General features: G+C 45.7%; 1 protein-coding gene across 1 annotated transcript; it reads left to right on the forward strand.

Moving 5' to 3' along the window:
- The first annotated feature begins 78 nt into the window (after window positions 1-78).
- LOC123441263 (rust resistance kinase Lr10-like) lies at window positions 79-9,427 on the forward strand. The gene is made up of 3 exons (XM_045117750.1): window positions 79-853; window positions 8,056-8,079; window positions 8,355-9,427. Exons 1-3 carry the CDS (start codon window positions 79-81, stop codon window positions 9,425-9,427), a joined length of 1,872 nt encoding a protein of 623 aa, XP_044973685.1.
- The last annotated feature ends 14,505 nt before the right edge of the window (window positions 9,428-23,932 follow it).

Here is a 23,932-nt window from a genome sequence, read left to right on the forward strand (position 1 = left end):
AATCCCGTTACAGGCTCTCCTTATAACACCCACGGGCTTCTCTTTCTTTGCCTTCATCTCCATTACATCACAACGGTAATGCCACAACTTCTCTTCATAGTGTTAGCCATATCTCTTCTCGCCAATGGAACCTATGTGGCCACAGCATGGGATGATGAAGAATTCTTCAAGAATTGTCCACCAAATCGGTGCAGCAAACATGGACCAGAGGTCCGATTCCCATTCAGCCTTGCAACCCAACCTCCCCCTTGTGGTGCACCAGGTATGCAGTTATCATGCTCTGGACAAGACACCATCCTGTATCACCCAGTTCTTGGCCCCTGCAAAGTGACTGCAATATTTTACGAGGATCTAGTCATAAACATCAGTCCACCTGTAGACTCATCACCTCACTGCCCACTTCAGAGACTCATCTCAGCAAATCTATCAACTGATGTGTACAAACCTCAAAAGTTGCAAGTTGCCAGCTTAGTAGGTTGTTCAAGAGATTCTATACCAATAGATCTATACGGTATAGTGGGCCCAGTCGCTTGTCTTGTTAACAAGGCCATCCAGTTATGGTATTTGGTGAACCCCGACGCATACATGTCTGTTCTTCCGTTGGACTGCATGGTTTTTTCTAAGGACATCCCCATACTATATACTAGAAAGATTCATCACTCATACTTCAAGTTGGAGAAGGTCAGCCACACAGCAACCTTCAAGTATAGGGCAAACAGAATAATCAGCTTGGGTGAGATGGCATTCTCTTGGTACACTAGTAACATCACTAGTGTTTGCCAACAGTGTGAAAAAGAAGGTCAACAATGTGGATTTAACTCACAAAGGAATCAAGCTTTCTGCAAGCGTCATGGTATTGTTTCTTTCCCTAGTCGAGATCATGTTCCGTTATGGTGTCTCAATTTCTTTCTAATGACATTTCAGAATTTTTATTTCCCCGTCTATTCTCTTACCAATCTCATATGTTCCAAGTTTCTAACAGTCAGCAAGATTTTTACCTATAGCATAACTTTTCATGTAACTGTACTGCAAATTAGTCCAGCAGTTAGCCAGTCACAGCCTGCTGTGCAGATTACTTTAGATCTCGAGAACAAACTTTGTTTGAGCATAAGCTCTTTGTCTTCAATAAAACTTACTTTTGTGGCCTCCCCTACAGTTTCAGTGCAAACAAGGAGAGGATCTAGGTTCACATCCCTGAACGTACCCTCAAAAACTTTTGTCTGCAGATGGCAGTGCGAAACTATTAGGCTTAACTCTTTTGCAAAATTCTAACTACCCGCTGTGCAGATCATTTTAGAATAGAAACCAAACTTTGCTTGGGTGTAAGGTGTTTTTTTTCCTAGATTAGCAAGGCTTCATATGGACTTTGGTTATCAGTAACTCCCTTATTATTTCCTTTCTTCCTTTTTTGCTTCTGCCCAAAGTAAGCATTCAGAAGATGAGTTTAGCCCATGAAATTTGGCACTGTATGGATAAGGTGCACTGATGACCATCAACAAATCCAACATTGGTAACATTTGAATGTTAACACTTGCATAATGTCAGATATATTCCCTATTTGAAGATTTCAACAAATTAGATGTAAATGGTTTTTAGGACATAATTTGGTTGTGCTGGATTAAGTTCCAATAACTTCAGAGAATTTGAACCGAGCTGGTCCAACTTTAAAAAAATCATCGACTTGGGCTTCTTCAATATTAATATTTGGTTCAATGACCTGGCACCAGGTTCTTAGTTTGGAACTTTAGACTACTAGTTGTTTGGAAAAGAGTAGTTGCCAGTAGAATTATTTCCATTGGTGTTAATGCAGTAGTCCTGAGTCTGGGTTAAACAAAAAGCTATGCCCATCACAAGGAATTAATAATAACAAGATTATTTAGACCATTCACACAACAAGATCATACAGCGCTAACAAAGTTGAATCTGAGACAGATTCTTATAAACCTGTGTTGGTCGCAAAGTTGTCCATATGCACCTCTGTTATGATGATCTTCGGGACTGTTGTATTAAACATTTTTGTTCTCTCTAGACATAATGGACAAAAAGTAACGGCTAGCACCTGATTGTGAGTTGACATATATTTTGTTTAGAGAATGCAAACTAGCCATGATACACAACATTTCCATCCACAACGTGCAATGGTCTTTATTCGTGTCAAGTTGGTGTAAATTTATGAAGCCAACCAACAAGTTATCTTTTTCCTTACTACTCACAAAATGAACACCAAAAGTTATATTTTAAAATACCACCATTTACCTATATGGTTCTTTATTACATATATACACTCATATGGATTTTATCAGTGTGTGTGAAAAGATACCAGTTTTTATGTCGATGCTATATTTCCCCATCTCCCATGTTGGTTAGAGACAAAATAGAATGTGCAGCAATGTATAAATGTACAGACTGTAAACTTTGTTAGGAATAAACAACTTGTATTCCCATGAGGCCATAGACCAGTATGTATGCATGTACAGGTGGTGGACTATATGCAGGAAACCCCTTATATATTGGGATAAATACAAAAGGGTACATGACTTATATTATAACTCTAACACCCCCCCCTCAAACTCATGGTGGATGAACAACACTGAGTTTGGAGAGATAAAAGCCATGTTGTGCTCTAGTCTGGGCCTTCGTCAGGAAATCCGCCAACTGTAACTCGGAAGGCACATACTGAAGAGCAATAACCTGATCCTGCACAACAACACGCACATAGAAAGCATCAACGCCAATATGCTTGGTGAGCTCATGCTTCACAGGGTCGCGCGTAATGCTAATAGCACCTGTACTGTCAGATAGTAGGAGAGTCGGTGTAGTGACAGAAACACCAAAATCCTGAAGTAACCACCGTAACCAAGTCACCTCTGTCGTCAAAAGAGCCATTGCTCGCAACTCAGCCTCTGCACTCGAACGGGAAACTGCAACCTGTTTCTTCGTCTTCCAGGCAATGAGAAAACCACCAAGAAAAACACAGTAAGCAGAAAGTGAACGGCGATCTGAAGGATCACTAGCCCACGTAGCATCCGAATAGGCCTGAAGCTGTAAGGAACTGGAGCGAGGAAAGAATAGACGGTGAGAGATCGTGCCCCGAAGATATCGAAGAACACGGAGGAGATGACTATAGTGAACCATGTGGGAGCAGAGACAAACTGACTCAGAATATGAACCGGATAAGAGATATCCGGACGAGTGACAGCTAGGTAAACAAGACTGCCAACAAGATGATGATAACACGTCGGGTCAGGCAGAGGATCACCATCAGTAGCACAGAGGCGAACATTGAGCTCCATAGGAGTCTCAACAATGCGCTCATCAGTAAGAGCAGCACGAGCAAGAAGATCCCGGATATACTTTTCCTGGGATATAAAGAAGCCATCAGAGGTCCAAGATCAGACATAAGAAACTGCTCACTAAGACGGGCCTTAACAAAGGCAATATACTTGGGGTCATCTCCAGTGATGACCATGTCATCAACATAGAGAAGAAGAAGAGTCCGACCACGAGGAGAAAGGTGAATAAACAATGCTGGATCATGAACACTGGGTGAAAAACCAGCGGCAGTCACCACAGAGGCAAAACGCTCAAACCAGGCGCGGGGGGCTTGCTTAAGGCCATAGAGAGAGCGACGAAGACGACATACCATGCCATCAAAAACAGAATACCCAGGTGGTGGCTGCATGTACACCTCCTCACGCAGCTCACCATTAAGAAAAGCATTCTTAACATCAAGCTGAGAGATAGAACAATGGCGTGTAGAGGCCACAGCAAGAAGTGTACGAACAGTGGTCATATGAGCCACATGAGCAAAAGTCTCGTCATAATCACGACCATGCTCCTGCTGAAAACCACGAGCCATAAGACGAGCTTTGTGACGCTCAAGAGAACCATCGGAGCGAGTCTTAACCTTGTAGACCCATTTACAAGTGATGGGACGGACTCCGGGAGGAAGGGAAACAAGATCCCACGTACCAGTGCGTTCAAGAGCAGCAATCTCCTCTGCCATCGCGAACTGCCATTCAGGATGAACAACAGCCTGATGATAAGTAGTCGACTCAAGAACAGCAGCACCAGCGGTGGAAAATCCAAAACGATCAACAGGCGGACGAGGACGAGAACGCAAGCCATAAATAGGCTGAGACGAGGATGACGACACATCCACAGGACGTGAACGACGAGTGTAACACTGAGGAAAAGAGGGAACAATGGAAGGAGGAATCGCCAATGTAGAATCGGGGAGTGGTGACGAAGAAGTCACCGGAGATGAAGGTGTAGAATCCGGTGACATGCTAGACGAGGAGACCGTGGAAGATGGTGGCGACAAATCGACTGGAGGTGGAGAAGCAGAGGGAGCGGAACGAAGAGGCAAAGGCTCGACGGGTGTGATAGGTGTGTCAGGAAAAGTGAGGAAAGAGATATCCTCCACTGAAAAAGTCGAGGAAGATGGGCGTGGGTAGAAGGGACGAGACTCATCGAAAGTCACATCCCGAGAGATACGCATCCGACGACCGATAGGATCCAAACAACGATAGCCCTTATGCTCATCACTATAGCCTAAGAAGACACACTCAATAGACTGGGCGGTCAGTTTGGCGCGTTCGCGGGGGGCAAGAAGAACATAACAAACACAACCAAATAAGCGAAGCATCGAATAATCGGGAGAACGATCAAAAAGACGCTCGAAAGGAACACCACCCTGTAGAGCAGCGGAAGGCTGGAAATTGATGAGATAGGTGGAGGTGGAGACGGCCTCAGCCCAAAAATGAGGCGGGAGAGAGGCATCAATCATCAATGCACGAGCCGTCTCAAGAAGATGACGATGCTTGCGCTCAGCCACGCCATTCTGAGCGTGAGCACCAGGACAAGAGAATTGAGAGAGAGTCCCTTGCTCAGCAAGAACACCACGCAACATCTTAGAGAAGCGGAGTCAGCACGGAACACACGAATGGGAAGAGAACTGAGTATGAACCATGGCAGCAAAACGTTTATAAATGGACAACACCTCAGTACGAGAAGTCATGAAATAAAACCACGTGTAACGAGAGAAGTCATCTATGAAAATAATATAGTATTTATGACCCCCTTTCGAAGCGAAGGGAGCCGGACCCCATACATCAGAATGAACTAAATCAAAAGGACGCTTAGACACTGACTCACTATGTGGATATGGTAACTGAATTTGCTTGCCAAGACGACAACCCTGACACTCTAAAGAGGCATCTCTTGAGACAGACCCCAAAAGACCTCGACGAACTAACGACGACAAACGCGAACCACAGAGATGACCAAGTCGATGATGCCACTGCTGGAAGGAACCAGAAGCCGAGGCGACCAAAGCGGAAGAACTGGCGATAGAGTGGGCAGCGGAAGGAACATGAAGCCAGTCCAACTCCCAAAGACCCTCAGAATCACGGCGACGAGGACCAGCCCCAACCAGAGTGTGCGTGCAACGGTCCTGGACAGAACAAGAGTCATGGTCAAGGATGACACGACAACAAGAATCAGCAAGTTGACCAGCGAAAAACAGATTCATGGTAAGGCGAGGAACATGAGCAACATCAGGAACAGAATAAGAAGGAGTGGTAAGATTGCCTCTACTAACGACAGAAAGGGGAGTACTATCAGCGGTGAGGACATGAATAGGAGAATCAAGCGATCGAAGAGAGGACAGAGTGGAAGAATTAGAAGTCATATGAAAGGAAGCTCCAGAGTCCAGAACCCATGGGGATGTACCTGACTGTGTAGAAGGTGGTTGCTCAGTGCGGGAAGCCTCAGTCACAGAACCAGCAGTACCCGTCGAGGAAGAACCTGAAGCAGCGAGCAGACGCTTAAGTCTCAGAATATCCTGCTCAGTCAAAGCGATGGATGAAGCTGTCGAAGTAGATGACGAGGTCGTTGTAGATGATGATCGCGCCTTGCGCAAGTGTTTCTTCTTCGTGTAGCAGTGGGACTCAATATGACCATCATTGTTGCAGTAGTCACAATGTGGACGGGGGCGACCTGAGCCTCCAGAAGGAGTGGGCAAGAGCGGCGGAGCACTCGAGCGAGAAGGGGTCGGTGCAACAGGTGGCGTAGAAAAAGTCCTAGCAACGAGCACCGAGGGAACCTCCAGCAAACCAGCACCACGTAAGCGAGTCTCCTCAGCACGAATCTCAGAAAGCGCCTCCATGAGAGAAATATGGCCATGAGCAAACAACTGAGCACGCCGGGGCTCAAACTCCTTACGGAGCCAAGACAGGAACTCGTAGACGCCATGAAACTCCAAGTCGGCATGGACATCCTAGCAACAGGGGCAAGTACGACAACCAGCACTACGGAGAGAATCAAGCTGGCGCCAGATAGCAGAACTCTGTGCATAGAAGTCATCAACAGTAGAGTCACCCTGCTGAAGAGCATGCTCCTGACGGACCATAGAGAGGCATAAGGCATCACCAGAGGGCTCATAGCGCTGACGAAGGCGAGTCCACATCTCAAACACAGTAGGAAGGCCCAGAAACTCAGAGGCAAACTGAGGCAGAACGCTAGCAGTGAGAACAGCTGCAGCACAAGCATCATCATCAAGCCACTGGGTGTAAGCAGACAGAGCACCATGATACGTCTGAAGAGCCTCCTCATAAGCCAAAACCTTCTCATCATAAGCACGGATAGTGACCTCATCCGCAAGCTTAGCCGCATCCTTCGCAGTCTGAGGAGCATCCGCAGGAAGAGCCGGTGGGGTCGGCGGAGTGGGAGCCGCTCCCAGGAGGAACCGGACGTGGCGGACAACAGACCTCGCCAGAGAGAACTCCCCAGAGACGAATGCCACGCATGTGAATGCGCATGAAGCCAGTGAACGCGATGTAGTTAGTACCATCAAAGATCACCGAACAACGAGGGACAACAACATAGCTAGATGCAGTAGACATTTTTTATTTTATTTTATTTTATTTATTTATTAGGAGAGGAAATCAGTCAGCGGGATCGGAAACCGCGTCAACTGGGGTGGAACCGCGAGATACGATCCAGGCGGTTGGTGGAACCTGCGAGAGCCGAGCGGGACGGCTGGTCCCGTGGTGGAGCGGGGCGGTTGGGATCGATGCGCGACTCAATCTGGAGGCCCGTCCCGTCTGGATAGGAGCCGGCCCTTCTGGATCGAGCGGAGGCTGGGATCGATGCGCGGCTCGATCTCGAGGCCCGTCCCATCTGGATCCCGACACCATGGCACGGGACAGCAGGAGGAGGAGGCGGCCCTTCTGGATCGAGCGTAGGCTGGGATCGATGCGCGGCTCGATCTGGAGTCCCGTCCCGTCTGGATCCCGACGCCACGGCACGGGACAACAGGAGGAGGAGCCGGCCCTTCTGGATCGAGCGGAGGCTGGGATCGATCCCGTCCTCGATCGTGGGAGAAACGACGAGGATCGCAGGAGCTGGAACGGGATCTGGCGACGAGGATGACGAGGAGGAGCGGATCAACAGCACGAGTTGCGGCGTGCAAAAGTTAACCTAGCTCTAATACCATGTTAGGAATAAGCAACTTGTATTCCCATGAGGCCATAGGCCGGTATATATACATGTACAGGTGGTGGACTATATGCAGGAAACCCCTTATATATTGGGATAAATACAAAAGGGTACATGACTTATATTATAACTCTAACAAACTTCACATTTATAAACATCTATTTTAATAAAGTTGTATTAACTTAAATCATGTTCGACATGTCAAATATCCAATTAGAATAGCAGATAAAGATACTGGATACAAAACAATAAGCACGTTCCTGTAGTATTCAAACGTTCGTAGCAGTTTCACGTCAATCTGCACAAAAGTTATGAGAAAAAATAGAAAAAAATTGGTACATATTGATCTATATAACCTATACATATGAGATCCAATATACACGAAGGATGAAGCTAACAGGAAGCTACACTATATGCCCCTCCTATACCCACATATCAAATCTCATGAAAGAAAATCAAGAAGTGGTGGTTCCTATCAAATTTTTAGAAGTAGCTTATTATGTTTTTGTCTACACTAAATCATGGGAGAACTCATTTTGTCATTCTTCCATGCAGGTACAAAGGTCATCCCAATTGCAGGTACTGATGCAACTCTTCTCCATTCCCATTATAAATGTTTTTAACTTTCACTCATGAGAAACAGCCACTGGAATTTAACTCGAGTCAAATCTGTGTGGTGTGAGTTTAAGTGAGCTGCGTCAATTCTTTCCACCTTAAATTTAATATTCCCTCATTGCAATGAGATGAGATATATCCGTCGGAAAAAGAAAGGGTGGGGCTGTGGGAGATTTAATCATGGATGCACAGTTAACTATCCAAACTGCAGCTGGCTAATTTGCTTTCTTGTAAATCAGCAGCATCATCTGTAGCTGCATTTGTAGCGCTCTCATTGATGGTAGTCACGACACTCTACCTCTCATTGAAGTCAAGGTATAATGAAGAGATAAATAGGAAGGTCGAAATGTTTCTGAAGGCATATGGCACATCGAAACCCACAAGGTACACTTTCCCTCAAGTTAGGAAGATAGCAAGACGGTTCAAGGACAAACTGGGCCAGGGTGGATTTGGAAGTGTGTACAAAGGTGAGCTAGGAAATGGAGTGCCTGTAGCAGTCAAGATGCTAGAGAGCTCTACAGGAGAGGGAGAGGAATTCATTAATGAAGTTGCAACCATTGGACTGATCCACCACGCAAATATCGTTCGTCTCTTGGGCTTTTGCTCCGAAGGAACAAGACGGGCTCTGATTTATGAATATATGCCTAATGAGTCACTGGAAAAATACATATTCTCACATGTTTCTAATACTTCTCAACAACTCCTAGCACCCATCAGAATGCTAGATATTGCTTTAGGCATTGCCCGAGGAATGGAGTACCTGCATCAAGGCTGCAACCAGCGCATTCTCCACTTTGACATCAAGCCACACAACATCTTGTTGGACTACAACTTCAACCCGAAGATCTCAGACTTTGGCCTTGCCAAGGTGTGTGCAAGGGACCAGAGCATCATTACATTAACTGCAGCAAGAGGCACCATGGGATACATCGCACCAGAGCTATACTCTCGAAACTTTGGAGGGGTGTCTTACAAGTCAGATGTGTACAGTTTTGGCATGCTGGTGTTAGAAATGGTGAGTGGAAGGAGGAACTCAGACCCAAGTGTTGAGGGCCAGAATGAGGTGTACCTCCCAGAGTGGATTTATGAGAAAATAACCACTGAGCAAGAATGGGAGCTTACTTTGGAAATGGCAGCACAAGACAAAGAAAAGATGAGGCAGCTGACTATTGTGGCCCTCTGGTGTATCCAATGGAACCCAAAGAATCGGCCTTCAATGACAAAGGTGGTAAACATGTTAACGGGGAGGTTGCAGAACCTGCAAATTCCTCCTAAGCCCTTTGTGTCATCTGAAAATCATCCAACAACATAGCACAGCAATGCATAGCACTAGGATGCACTATATTTCCATATTTCCACTCTATTAGCACTTGATTGTATGAATAAATCGTCTGTCCCATGTAACACTGTACTACTAGGTATAAGCAAGAACATATGAGAACCACATCAAACTTTATTTGGGTTGATACAGTAGTTTATTGCTTACCTTGTTGTAATGTTCGGATGATTTATCTCCACTTGAGTATTTCCTGCAGTGCATTGCTCCTCACTGGGCTCCTCAGGGAACATGATTGCGCCCTTTGATTTGATTGCCAAGTCCATTGTGGTGGAATATGTTTCGATCTTCCCCCTCTAGTAGCACCTGCCAGTCATCTCCATGTAATAGTACTAGTAGCTATCTGCAGCATATCTGAGTCAAATGGAGCTATATTTTTTGCATTTTGACAGTTTAGAATGCATGGAGCTTTATTCCGCGGTTCAGTATTTTCTACAGTGCATTCCTCATCAGTACTGGCATTTCCTGCCGTGATTTTATCCACTGTGTAGTTCCTCATCAGTAATAGTATTTTCTACAGTACATTCCTCATCAGTAGTTATGAAGATGTGATTTCCCTGATTTTAAGAAGATAGCAAGACGGTGCTAGTGTTTCCTACTGTGATTTTATCCCTGCTTCCCTCGTACATACTCCATTGTGTAGTGTAGTGTGTCAGCCATTTCCTTGTCCAAATCACAATACAAGAGATGCGCACATCCCCTGCTTATTATTCTAGAAAAAATAAAAGAGGATCCTGAAACTAATCATGCCACTGCACAAAAATAAAAGAAAAGGCAGAGCAAACACAAAGGGATTACTCACCATGGCAGAGAGCTCCTCCCGCTGCCCTTTAGTCCCTCGCCAGAGCAGAGCAGAGGATTGGGGGCGATTCGCTGAGACGAGAGGGAAGACGAGGGAGCTGGCTTAGACGCCAGCCAATTTGAACGGGATCTGCCCGGAAGGTGCTACGGCCGGCAGAAGCACGCCGGGGGAATCGCTCGCCGGCAGCAGGTCTCCGGCCGCCGTCCGCCACCGTTGCAAAATTTGTGGATGCATCTTCCCCTTTGCGGGGATGAGGGGATACGCCAGAGTTGGGCTTATGGGTCGCCCCTCTGTAAAAATGATTGGAAAGCCAGATTGTGTAATGGGCCGGCGAAACAACGAAAGGAGTTGTCTATACATCTATCCACTCGAAATCACTAGGTAGGAAGTACAACTCGCAACGGTTAGGCGGGATGTTCCCTCCGCGCGACAATTGTCGTGTTCTGAGCGTGTTGTAGACCTTTCAACAGCGCTCCGCGCGTGACACTTGTCGTGCAGGGAAGAGTCCCGTTATTTCCGGTTTTCGCTTTTTCGGTTTTCCCATTTATGCAATTAAGCCTCTATATAATTTAGGTTTTCTAGTAATCCTTCAATCTATTTATTCAGATTTGCTTCGTCCCGTCTCGCGGCCGCCGTTCGTTCCACTTTGGTCGTCCTGCCGGCATTCGTCCCGTTGTGGTCGTGTTGTCGTCATGCGTCCTGCTGTGCTTGTCCTGCCGTCGTCCGTCCCGGTGTCGTCGACCTTCCATCGTGGTCGCGTCGTCGTCGCGTCGCTGTGGTTATCCCTGGTAAATCGCCATGTTGTTTCCTGTTTTTGTTTTTCCAATTATATTTCCAGGAAATTGAGATTTCAGGGGAAATTACGGGTGAGGGCTTCCAACAAGATCAAATGTCAACTTTCAATTCTGATGTGGAAGTAGTTCTTATTGGTCACCATTAATTTGCAGGTAAATGGCTTGCCCATTTTGTCGATCTCCAGGTGGCCCTTGTTCTTCCTTTGATTCCGGTGCGTCTGTATTCACTGTTGTGCTGGATCGTCGATGTTCAAGGCGTGTTGTAAGATTTTATATCTTGTTTATCTGATTGTGGCATTTTGTTGATGATGTTTTGGTTGGAATGTTTTCCAATGTCTTTGTTTATATGATTATGATGTTTGCTTCCATTTTTGTTGTAGTATGTTCCGTGCAGTGTTAGATCACATCTTGCTCGGTACATTGAGGAGTGTACATCTTTAGCTATTCGCAGGGGTGACACTGATATTGATCTTGCTCTTCACAACAGTGAGGGTAACTTATACCATGTTCTGTTTAGACATGGTTGGATGAGCAGTAAATTCCATGGTTCTTCGTGGGAGGAACTTGTGAATGATTATGGTCTCCGTCATCATTACATGATGACTGTTAGGCTTGAGCAGTATGGAACTATGATTGTGTCGATTTTCATCGGGGTGGTGTTATGTTGTTCCCTTTACCCTGTGTTGCTATGTTATTTGTTGGACTGATTTTTAGTTTTGTTTCAGCTTATACGTTTTGCTGTTTTGCTGTTTTGCTCAGTTTGTGAAATTATTTTTTTGTAGCTCTCGAGGATTTGAGTGAAACTCGGAGGGAACTTGTTGAAAGTTGTTTTCATAGTTGTGGTGTCACTCTAAATTATCATCAAATGTATGTCATGTCGCGACAGCTCTTTGATGACAACTACATATTATGTTCTCCTTTTGTTCACATAATTACCTCCATGAATGTCAATCGTGAACATATGGTGAGCTTGTTTTTGGTACTGTTTATTTATTTGTTATTTATGTATGTTGAGCTTTAGAGTTTATTTTTTAAAATTTGCAAGTTGAACATCATATAACTTGATGTTTTTTGCCAGGTTATTCCGAGCTTGGTTGTGAGTAGTTTGAAGGATTTTCTGTCAATTCCTAGAACTGGTTCCTTAACTCTTGAAATTGGTTTGAATTCTGAAGATGATGATATATATGTGAGCATTCCTTGTTCCTACTTTATTGGCTTGGGCGGTACAATTGTTTTCAAGAAGGAAGGTTTTGTTGAAAATATACCCTAGAGCAATAATAAATTGGTTATTATTATATTTCTTTGTTCGTGATAATCGTTTATTATCCATGCTATAACTGTATTGATTGGAAACTCAAATACATGTGTGGATACATAGACAAAACACTGTCCCTACTAAGCCTCTAGTTGACTAGCTCGTTGATCAAAGATGGTCAAGGTTTCCTAAGCATAGACAAGTGTTGTCACTTGATAACGGGATCACATCATTAGGAGAATCATGTGATGGACTAGACCCAAACTATGAACGTAGCATATTGATCGTGTCGTTTTATTGCTATTGTTTTCTGCGTGTCAAGTATTTGTTCCTATGACCATGAGATCATATAACTCACTAGCACCGGAGGAATACCTTATGTGCATCAAACGTCGCAACCTAACTAGGTGACTATAAAGGTGCTCTACAGGTATCTCTGAAGGTGTCCGTTGAGTTAGTATGGATCAAGACTGAGATTTGTCACTCCGTATGACGGAGAGGTATCTCGGGGCCCACTCGGTAATACAACATCACACGCAAACCTTGCAAGCAGTGTGACTAAGTGTAAGTCATGAGATCTTGTATTACGGAACGAGTAAAGAGACTTGCCGGTAACGAGATTGAAATACGTATGTGGATATCGACGATGGAATCTCGGGCATGTAACATACCGAAGGACAAAGGGAATGACATACGGGATTATATGAATCCTTGACACCAAGGTTCAACCGATAAGATCTTCGGAGAAAATGTAGGATCCAATATGGGCATCCAGGTCCCGCTATTGGATATTGACCGAGGAGTACCTCGGGGCATGTCTACATAGTTCTCGAACCCGCAGGGTGTGCACACTTAAGGTTCGATGATGTTTTAGTATAGTTGAGTTATATGTGTGGTTACCGAATGTTGTTCGGAGTCCCGAATGAGATCACGGACGTCGCGAGGGTTTCAGGAATGGTCGGGAAACAAAGATTGATATATAGGATGGCTTCATTTGGTTACCGGAAGGTTTTCGAGCATTACCGGGAATGTACCGGGAGTGACGAATGTTGGAAATATGCCCTAGAGGCAATAATAAATTAGTTATTATTATATTTCTTGGTTCATGATAATCGTTTATTATCCATGCTATAATTGTATTGAATGAAGACTTATATACATGTGTGGATACATAGACAAAACACTGTCCCTAGCAAGCCTCTAGTTGGCTAGCCAGTTGATCAAAGATAGTCAGGGTCTTCTGATTATGAACAAGGTGTTGTTGCTTGATAACTGGATCACGTCATTAGGAGAATCACGTGATGGACTAGACCCAAACTAATAGACGTAGCATGTTGATCGTGTCATTTTGTTGCTATTGTTTTCTACGTGTCAAGTATTTGTTTCTATGACCATGAGATCATATAACTCACTGACATCGAAGGAATGCTTTGTGTGTATCAAATGTCGCAACGTAACTGGGTGACTATAAAGATGCTCTACAGGTATCTCCGAAGGTGTTCGTTGAGTTAGTATGGATCGAGACTGGGATTTGTCACTCCGTGTGACGGAGAGGTATCTCGGGGCCCACTCGGTAATACAACATCACACACAAGCCTTGCAAGAAATGTGACTTAGTGTAAGTTGCGGGATCTTGTATTACGGAACGAGTAAAGAGACTTGCCGGTAAACGAGATTGAAATAGGTATGCGGATACTGACGATCGAATCTCGGGCAAGTAACATACCGAAGGACAAAGGGAATGACATACGGGATTATATGAATCCTTGGCACTCAGGTTCAAACGATAAGATCTTCGTAGAATATGTAGGATCCAATATGGGCATCCAGGTCCCGCTATTGGATATTGACCGAGGAGTCACTCGGGTCATGTCTACATAGTTCTCGAACCCGCAGGGTCTGCACACTTAAGGTTCAACGTTGTTTTATGCGTATTTGAGTTATATGGTTGGTTACCGAATGTTGTTCGGAGTCCCGGATGAGATCACAGACGTCACGAGGGTTTCCGGAATGGTCCGGAAACAAAGATTGATATATAGGATGACCTCATTTGATTACCGGAAGGTTTTCGGAGTTACCGGGAATGTACCGGGAATGACGAATGGGTTCCAGGAGTTCACCGGGGGGGGGGGGGGCAACCCACCCCGGGGAAGCCCATAGGCATTGAGGGTGGCACACAAGCCCTTAGTGGGCTGGTGGGACAGACCAAAAGAGCCCTATGCGCATTGGAAGAAAAATCAAAGTGAAAAGAAAAAAAAGGAGGAGGTGGGAAAGGGAAGAAGGACTCCACCTTCCAAACTAAGTAGGACTCGGTTTGGGGGGGGGAGACCTTCCCCCTTGGCTCGACCGAAGCCCTTAGGGGTCCTTGGACCCCAAGGCAAGGCTCCCCCTCTTCCCCCTATATATACGGAGGTTTTAGGGCTGATTTGAAAAAACTTTGCCACGGCAGCCCGACCACATATCTCCATGGTTTCACCTCTAGATCGCGTTTCTGCGGATCTCGGGCGGAGCCCTGCTGAGATAAGATCACCACCAACCTCCGGAGCGCCGTCACGCTGCCGAAGAACTCATCTACCTCTCCGTCTCTCTTGCTGGATCATGAAGGCCGAGATCACCGTCGAGCTGTACGTGTGCTGAACGCGGAGGTGCCGTCCGTTCGGCACTAGATCGTGGGACTGATCGCGGGACGGTTCGCGGGGCGGATCGAGGGACGTGAGGACGTTCCACTACATCAACCGCGTTCACTAACGCTTCTGCTGTGCGGTCTACAAGGGTACGTATATCGAACATCCCCTCTCGTAGATGGACATCACCATGATAGGTTTTCGTGCGCGTAGGAAATTTGTTGTTTCCCATGCGACGTTCCCCAACAGTGGCATCATGAGCTAGGTTCATGCGTAGATGTCTTCTCGAGTAGAACACAAAAGTTTTTGTGGGCGGTGATGTGCGTTTTGCTGCCCTCCTTAGTCTTTTCTTGATTCCACGGTATTGTTGGATCGAAGCGGCTCGGACCGACATTACTCGTACGCTTACGAGAGACTGGTTTCATCGCTACGAGTAACTCCGTTGCTCAAAGATGACTGACGGGTGTCAGTTTCTCCAACTTTAATTGAATCGGAATTGACTGAGGAGGTCCTTGGATGAGGTTAAATAGCAATTCATATATCTCCGTTGTGGTGTTTACGTAAGTAAGATGCGATCCTACTAGATACCCATGGTCACCACGTAAAACATGCAACAACAAAATTAGAGGACGTCTAACTTGTTTTTGCAGGGTATGCTTGTGATGTGATATGGCCAACGATGTGATGTGATATATTGGATGTATGAGATGATCATGTTGTAATAGTTAATATCGACTTGCTCATCGATGGTACGGCAACCGGCAGGAGCCATAGGGTTGTCTTTAAACTAACGTTTGTGCCTGCAGATGCGTTTACTATATTGCTAGGACGTAGCTTTAGTAGTAATAGCATGAGTAGCACGACAACCCCGATGGCGACACGTTGATGGAGATCATGGTGTGACGCTGGTGACAAGAAGATCATGCCGGTGCTTTGGTGATGGAGATCAAGAAGCGCATGATGATGGCCATATCATGTCACTTATGAATTGCATGTGATGTTAATCCTTTTTTGCACCTTATCTTGCTTAGAACGACGGTAGCATTATGAGGTGATATCTCACTAAAATTTCAAGACGAAATTGTGTTCTCCCCGACTGTGCACCATTGCGACAGTTCTTCGTTTCGAGACACCACGTGATGATCCGGTGTGATAGACTCAACGTTCACATACAACGGGTGCAAAACAGTTGCACAAGCAGAACACTCGGGTTAAGCTTGACGAGACTAGCATGTGCAGACATGGCCTCGGAACACATGAGACCGAAAGGTTGAGCATGAATCGTATAGTCGATATGATTAGCATAGAGATGCTTACCACTGAAACTATTCTCGACTCACGTGATGATCGGACTTGAGATAGTGGATTTGGATCATGTACCACTCAAATGACTAGAGAGATGTACTTTTGAGTGGGAGTTCTTAAGTAATATGATTAATTGAACTAATTGTCATGAACATAGTCTAATGGTCTTTGCGAATTACGATGTAGCTTGCGCTATAGCTCTACTGTTTTTATATGTTCCTAGAGAAAATTTAGTTGAAAGTTGATAGTAGCAAACTTTGAAGAGGATTGTCCTCGTTGCTGCGCAGAAGGCTTATGTCCTTAATGCACTACTCGGTGTGCTGCACCTCGAGCGTCGTCTGTGGATGCTGTGAACATCCGACATACACGTTTCTGATGACTACACGATAGTTCAGTGCAAAATACTTAATGGCTTAGAAACAAGGCACCGAAGACGTTTTGAAACGTCACGGAACATAAGTGATGTTCTAAAGAGATGAAATTGTGATTTCATGCTCGTGCCCTTGTTGAGAGGTACGAGACCTCCGACAAGATTCTTTGTCCACAAAGTAAAGGAGAAAAGCTCAATCATTGAGCGTGTGCTCAGATTGTCTGAGTACGACAATCACTTGAATCAAGTGGGAGTTAATCTTCCAGATGAGATAGTGATGGTTCTCCAAAGTCACTGCCACCAAGCTGTGAGAGCTTCGTGATGAACTATAACATATCAAGGATAGATACAATGATCCTTGAGCGATTCGCGATGTTTGACACTGCGAAAGTAGAAATCAAGAAGGAGCATCAATAGTTGATGGTTTGTAAAACCACTAAGTTTCAAGAAAGGGCTAGAAGGGATACTTCGTGAAACGGCAAAACAGTTGCTGCACTAATGAAGTGTGACAGCCCGATGCCGACATTCCAGAAGATTCCCCTTTTCTTTCCGTTTTCGTCGTGTGCGTATTTTCAGTTGCCGCATCATCATCGCATCATGCGCATCATCATCATTGCATCGGCATCTCCATTGCCGCCCGTTTTCAAAACTTGCATCCGTTGTTAGTTGCCGGTTCGCGTCGTCGTCCGTTCTGAGCCCGACCGCACTCGCACGCGCCTGCGGCACCGTCGGAACCCTGTTTTTAAAATGCGTTTAAAACTTTCTCTGATCGGGTTGAGATTTGACGTGCGGTCTTATTTTATTATAGCTAGGCCGCTTGTCGAATCTCGTCGCGATCGGAGACCGTCTGGTACCCGAACGGTCGACCGTAGCGGCACCGTATTCGGTCTAGTGTCGGACGTTTGTCGGTGTTTTAAAATATGTTGCCGGGTCGCCCGTTTTCCCTCTCATCTTCGCCTAGCCCCTCTGTTTAGTGCGTCGACTCTACTCGCGGCCAGTCCGAAAACCTCCCGAAACCCGAACCCGGGTGCTCGTGACCGTTGGGTCCGGATCAACCCCGTTTTACCGCAATCAGTCATCGGTTTGTCCATTGGACTCCCTAGCCTATTCTTTCTCGACCATCCGATTTATATCAGAGGGTCCAGATAACCCCTAATCTAACCCTAGCCAAACAGTCTAGCCCCTGAATTCTAGGAGATTTGTCCCCCTGCCGCCGCCGAGTCTCATTTCTTCCTAGGGTTCTTTTCCTTCCTCGGTTTCAATGCCAGCCGTTTTTCCCTAGGTCCAGTGCAGTCAGTCGCGAAGCCTGGCGTCCCGAATCCATCCATCCATTCAAGCATCAGCCCGTGTCTTTGCTTCCTCTTGCCGCAGTGGCCTCGGGAGCGCCGCCACCCCGCGCGATCTGGGGATCCAGATCGGGAGCGCCCCATCACCGCCCTGGTCCCGTGCCCTGGACAGGTCTTCTGCCGCCGCCGCCCTTCGGGTGCATCGGGACGAGCGCGAGGCGCCGCCTCAGTCCCTCCCGTTGACCGCGCTACCTCCAGCGCCTTCCCGCCCGATCCGACAGATCGGGTCGGCCTCGCGTGGACCGAGGCAGCTGCCACCCAGTGTCCGTGCCAGCGCCGCCAGATCCCCTCGCGCGGAGCCGACGCAAGCGCTTCTCCCGCCTGGCCTCCCGTGCGTCGCCCGCAGCGCCGCCGCCAGCTGTCGCTCGCCAGGCCGGCCCCGGCCCGCAGCGGCCCAGTGCCCTGAGCCGTCGGTCCAGCTCCACCGACACCAGTCGGCCGCCTCGGCCCGCTCCCATGGCAGCTTCCTCGGCCCATCTCGCCTCCAGCGCCCCGGCCCAAGAGACCTTTTTCCTCGGGTGAGCTATCCCCTTCCCTCATGCGTAGTTTTGTTAAGCAGCGCCCGCCTGTTCGGCCCTTTAGCGATTTAAGTTGATTTTCAGAATTAGTTATATTTCCAGAAATATCCGTATATTAGAACGCCCGTAGTTATTTATCCGTAAGTCGGATCGCGATGTTTTAGATATGCTTTTGTGGTAGTTTCGCGCGTAGAGTACGAATTTGAAACTTGCATATTTGTTTGGCGTCGTTTGGCGTGCCGTATGCATAGATTAACTTGCTGTCCTAATTTGTTAGAGCCCGTATTTATTTCCCGCGCAAGTCCGGATTGCCCGTGTGCCTTAGATAAAATGCCTATGTTTTAGGGACCTTTATTCTAGGTATTTTGTCGCGGTCACTCGTATTTTTGAGTGTAGGGATTGCCCGTTAGATTATTTTTCGTGTCTAGGTTTAATTCTCCCGCATTATTGTGTGGCATTATTTCGTGTTGCAAACCCCACTTATTTTATATGTTTCCGGGGTGGAAAAATCCATGGGATTTTTCTGTGCAATTAGTTTTAGCTTTCGAGTAAGTTGGTTCGCGAGATATTTTACCGTGATGCCCTTTGGTTTAATTCGTAGGATTTATTCCGTGCGTTGTTTGACGGAGTTGTCAACTAGGGAGTTGATCTTCGATGTTTTGTTTAGCCCCTGGTAATTTTAGTTGCAATAGAAATGCATGTTTAGGTGTTGTTTGACTGCCCTCAAGTTGCTTGAATAGTGCTGTTTTAGAGGGGCTGAAATATTTCTAAGTCTGGAATCTGTTATATTTTGTTGCTGTCTTGTCTTGCTTGCATCTTTAGATCTGTAGCTCTTTTGAGGTTGGTCCAATGGAGTTAGTTGTTCCCCTTGTGTTTCTCTAGCATGCTGTTAAGTTTCATGCCATTTGGAGGCCTGTAGCTATAGGTTTTGCTGCTGTCAATATTGCTTCAGGCTGAAAGCTGCACTTTCAGGAGGTGTTATTTTCACCAAGTCTGAAATAGTGTGTGGGATGCCTTTTTGTGCCTTCTTTTCCTAGTGCTCCTTGCTGCCATGCTAGTTGTGGTTAGATGTTTGTAGTAGTGCTCCTTGCCCTCTTCCGTGCCGTGCCTTGCTTATGCATATCGGAGTTGCGTAGCCGAAGTTGTGAGGCGTAGAAAATGCTATGAGGCTGATTTTGGCAGATTGTAGTGTTTTCTTGTTTTGCTCGTAGTTTTCGAACCGTAGCTCCGATTTGATCGTGTCCTACATGAAACTTGCTTAGAATCTCATGTAGTTTCATTTTCTCGTGCTGTTTGTATGTGTTGAAGTGCTCGTAGCCGTCGTTGCTCACATATTGCATTCATGCCATCATATCTTGCGGTGTCCGTATCTTTTGATCCGTAGCTCCGTTGGAGATGTTCCTTATGTGTAGATTGCTTGCCATGACGCGTAGAATCACGTGAACCTATTTGTTTTGCTGTTTAACAACCAATTAAATGCATTAGTTCAGATCTGGACAGAATTGTAAATTAACACGTGGGGTCATTTCGGAGGTGCTATATGTCATTTCCGACCTCACTTAAAATGCCTAGATAAGTAGTTTAATTATGCTTCACCTCTTGCCATGCTTAATCACATTTAATATTGCCGTGCAAATAACCGGGAGTGAACTAAATAATTAACGTGGAGTTTTGTCAAAATGCAACTCGAGCATACCGAACTTCACTTAAGGTGTAGTGTTTGATTGCGTGAATTGTCATGCCGTGCCTTGCATGTTTTCACCTTCTCATGCATCATTTGTGTTGTGCATCGTGTGGTGAATTCCGTGTGATGGTTTGTGTTTCCGGTTTGCTTCGTCTCGATAGAGCTCCGCACGCGTGCCGGATTGTGAGGACCCGTTCGACTACGTCGGTTCGTCTGCTTCACGGAGGCATCCTTCTTCCAAGCGGGATCTCAGGCAAGATGATCATTTCCCCAGATACCATTACTATCATTGCCATGCTAGTTTTACCGTTGCTATCGTTTACGTCTCGTTGCCTACCACCTGTTAAATATCAGCCTCTCTACAATGCCATGAAACCATCAACCTGTTCACCCTAGCAAACCACTGATTGGCTATGTTACTGCTTGCTTAACCCTGTTGATAGCGTTGCTAGTTGCAGGTGCAGTGGCTTCCATGCAAAGCATGGGTTCCTTGTTACCACCATATTTAATTGCTATTAAATTTAATGCACCTATATACTTGGTAAAAGGTGGAAGGCTCGGCCTTTCTAGCCTGGTGTTTTGTTCCACCTTTGCCCACTTTAGTTACCGGCTACCGGTGTTATGTTCCATAAATGAGCGCTCCTAACACGATCGGGGTCGTTATGGGGACCCCCTTGATAATTCGTTTTAGATTAAAGCTGGTCTGGCAAGGCCCAACATTGGTACTACATTTGCCTAATCACTTAATAAAATTGCATAGGGACTTCCCGGGCCCCGAGGATAATTTAATCAAACCCCGGGCCAGTGCTCCTCATGAGTGTTGGTCCAAAACAGAGCAGCTTATTAACGCTACCCGGGGCAACTCGGCGTTCGGCGTGGTAACCATCGCTCATCCGTCGTGTCCTGAGAACGAGGTACGCGACTCCTATCGGGATCGTCGACACGTCGGGCGGCCTTGCTGGATTAGTTTTACCTTTGACGAGATATCTTGTGCATCGGGATTCCGGTGATGCTTTGGGTAATCTCAGAGTTGAGGTTTTCCATTAGGGAATCCGACGAGATCGCGAGCTTCGTGATTGAGGATTTCTATGTGGCTTGTGGTAATTTGTGATGGACTAGTTGGAGCACCCCTGCAGGATTAAATCTTTCGGAAAGCCGTGCCCGCGGTTATGTGGCAACGTGGAAACTTCGTTTAACACTGGTTCTAGATAACTTGAAGCTAATTAATTAAAATATGCCAACTGTGTGCGTAACCGTGACTGTCTCTTTCGTGAGTTCCTTCTCCGATCGAGGACATGGTGGGGTTATGACTGACGTAAGTAGGTGTTCAGGATCATTCATTTGGTCATCTGTAGTTCACGTCCGCTATGCGTAGATCTTCCCCCTCTTACTTCTTGTACTCGTAAGTTAGCCACCAAATAAATGCTTAGTCGCTGCTGCAACCTCACCACTTAACCTTATCTCACCCATAAAGCTTTGCTAGTCTTGATACCTTTGGAAATGAGATTGCTGAGTCCCCTGTGGCTCACAGATTACTACACCACCAGTTGCAGGTACAGGTAAAGGTTACTTGACGCGAGCGCGTTGATTGTTCATTTGGAGTTGCTTCTTCTTCTTCTTCTTCGATCTAGGATGGGTTCCAGGCCGGCAGCCTGGGATAGCAAGGATGGACGTCGTTCTTCTTTTGTCGTTTGTTTTTCGTCCGTAGACGGACCCTGCTCTTACTCTTGATGATTATGTAATGTACTGATGTGACTCTGATGTAGCTTGTGGCGAGTATAAGCCAACCCTCTTTATATATCTCTCCTTTTCAGTACATGTACTTGTAACGATATCCATTCTTGCGACACGACGAGATGCGCTTCTATCCCTGACGAGGCCCCCGTGCCAAACTGAGGATAGGGTCGCATCTTGGGCGTGTCATGAAGAGACCCAAGATTAAACCCAAACCCGAGACTAAGTGCTTCTGTAATGAGGGGAACAGTCACTGAGGCGGAGCAACTCTAGATACTTGGTAGATAAGAAGGCTGGCAAAAGTCAAAAGAAGTATATTTGATATACATGATGTTGATGTGTACTTTACTAGTACTCCTAGTAGCATGAGGGTATTGGATACCGGTTCGGTTGCTAAGTGATTAGTAACACGAAATGAAAGCTACGGCATAAACGGAGACTAGCTAAAGGCGAGGTGACGATACGTGTTGGAAGTTTTTCCAAGGTTGATATGATCAAACGTCGCACGCTCCCTCTACCATCGGGATTGGTGTTAAACCTAAATAATTGTTATTTGGTGCTTGCGTTAAGCATGAACATGATTGGATCGTGTTTATTGCAATACGACTATTCATTTAAAGAGAATAATGGTTACTCTATTTTCTTGAATAACCACCTTCAATGGTTTATTGAATCTCGATCGTAGTGTTACACATGTTCATGATATTGGTGCCAAAAGATACGAGGTAATGATGATAGTACCACTTACTTGTGGCACTGCCGCTTGAGTCATGTTGGTATAAATTGCATGAACAGGCTCCATGCTGATGGATCTTTATACTCACTTGATTTTGAATCACTAGTGACATGCAAATCATACCACATGAGCAAGGCCTTGTTTTCATTGAGATGAAATAAGATAGTAACTTGTTGGAAGTGATACATTTTGATGTATGCAGTCCGATGGGTGCTGAGGCACGCACTGGATATCATTATGTTCTTACTTCAATGACGATTTGAGTAGATACTAGAGTATTTGCTTAATGAATCACAAGTATGAAATATTGAAAAGTTCAATTCTGTTTCGGAGTGAAGTTCGTCATAACAAGAGGATAAACTGTCTACGATATGATCATAGAAATGAATATCTCAGTTACGAGTTTTGGTACGCAGTTAAGACACTGTGGAAATTGTTTCGCGGTTAATGCCACCTAGAACATCATAGTGTGATGATGTGTCTGAACGTCATAGCCACACACTATTTGGTATGGTGCATGCTATGATGTCTCTTATCGAATTACCACTATCGTTTCTGGGTTAAGCATTAGAGACAACCGCATTCACTTTAAATAGGGCACCACGTATTTCCGTTGAGATGACACAGTATAGACTGAGGTTTAGAGAAATCTAAACTGTCGTTTCTTGAAAGTTTGGGGTTTAGACACTTATGTGAAAAAATTTCAGTCTGATAAGCTCGAACCCAAAGCGGATAAATGCATCTTCATAGGATATCCAAAACAGTTGGGTACATCTCCTATCTCAGATCCAAAAGCAAAGTGTTTGTTTCTAGAAACGGATCCTTTCTCGAGGAAAGGTTTCTCTCGAAAGAATTGAGTGGGAGGGTGGTAGAACTTGATGAGGTTATTGAACCATCACTTCGACCAGTGTGTAGCAGGGCGCAGGAAGTTGTTCCTGTGGCGCCTACACCAATTGAAGTGAAAGCTGATGATGGTGATCATCGAGCATCGGATCAAGTTACTACAAGCCTCGTAGGTTGACAAGGTCGCGTACTACTGCAGAGTGGTACGGTAACCCTGTCTTGGAGGTCATGTTGTTGAGCAACAGTGAACCTACGAGTTATGGAGAAAGCAATGGTGGGCCTAGATTCCGACAAATGGCTGGAAGCCATGAAATCCGAGAGAGGATCCATGTATGAAAACAAAGTGTAGACTTTGGAAGAACTACATGATGGTCATAGGACTATTGAGTAAAGATGGATCTTTAAAAGGAGGACAGACGATGATAGTGATAAGTCACTATTAAGAAAAGCTCGACCTGTCGCAAAGATGG

Source organism: Hordeum vulgare, chromosome 3H (assembly GCF_904849725.1).
Source record: "Hordeum vulgare subsp. vulgare chromosome 3H, MorexV3_pseudomolecules_assembly, whole genome shotgun sequence".
NCBI lineage: Eukaryota > Viridiplantae > Streptophyta > Magnoliopsida > Poales > Poaceae > Hordeum > Hordeum vulgare.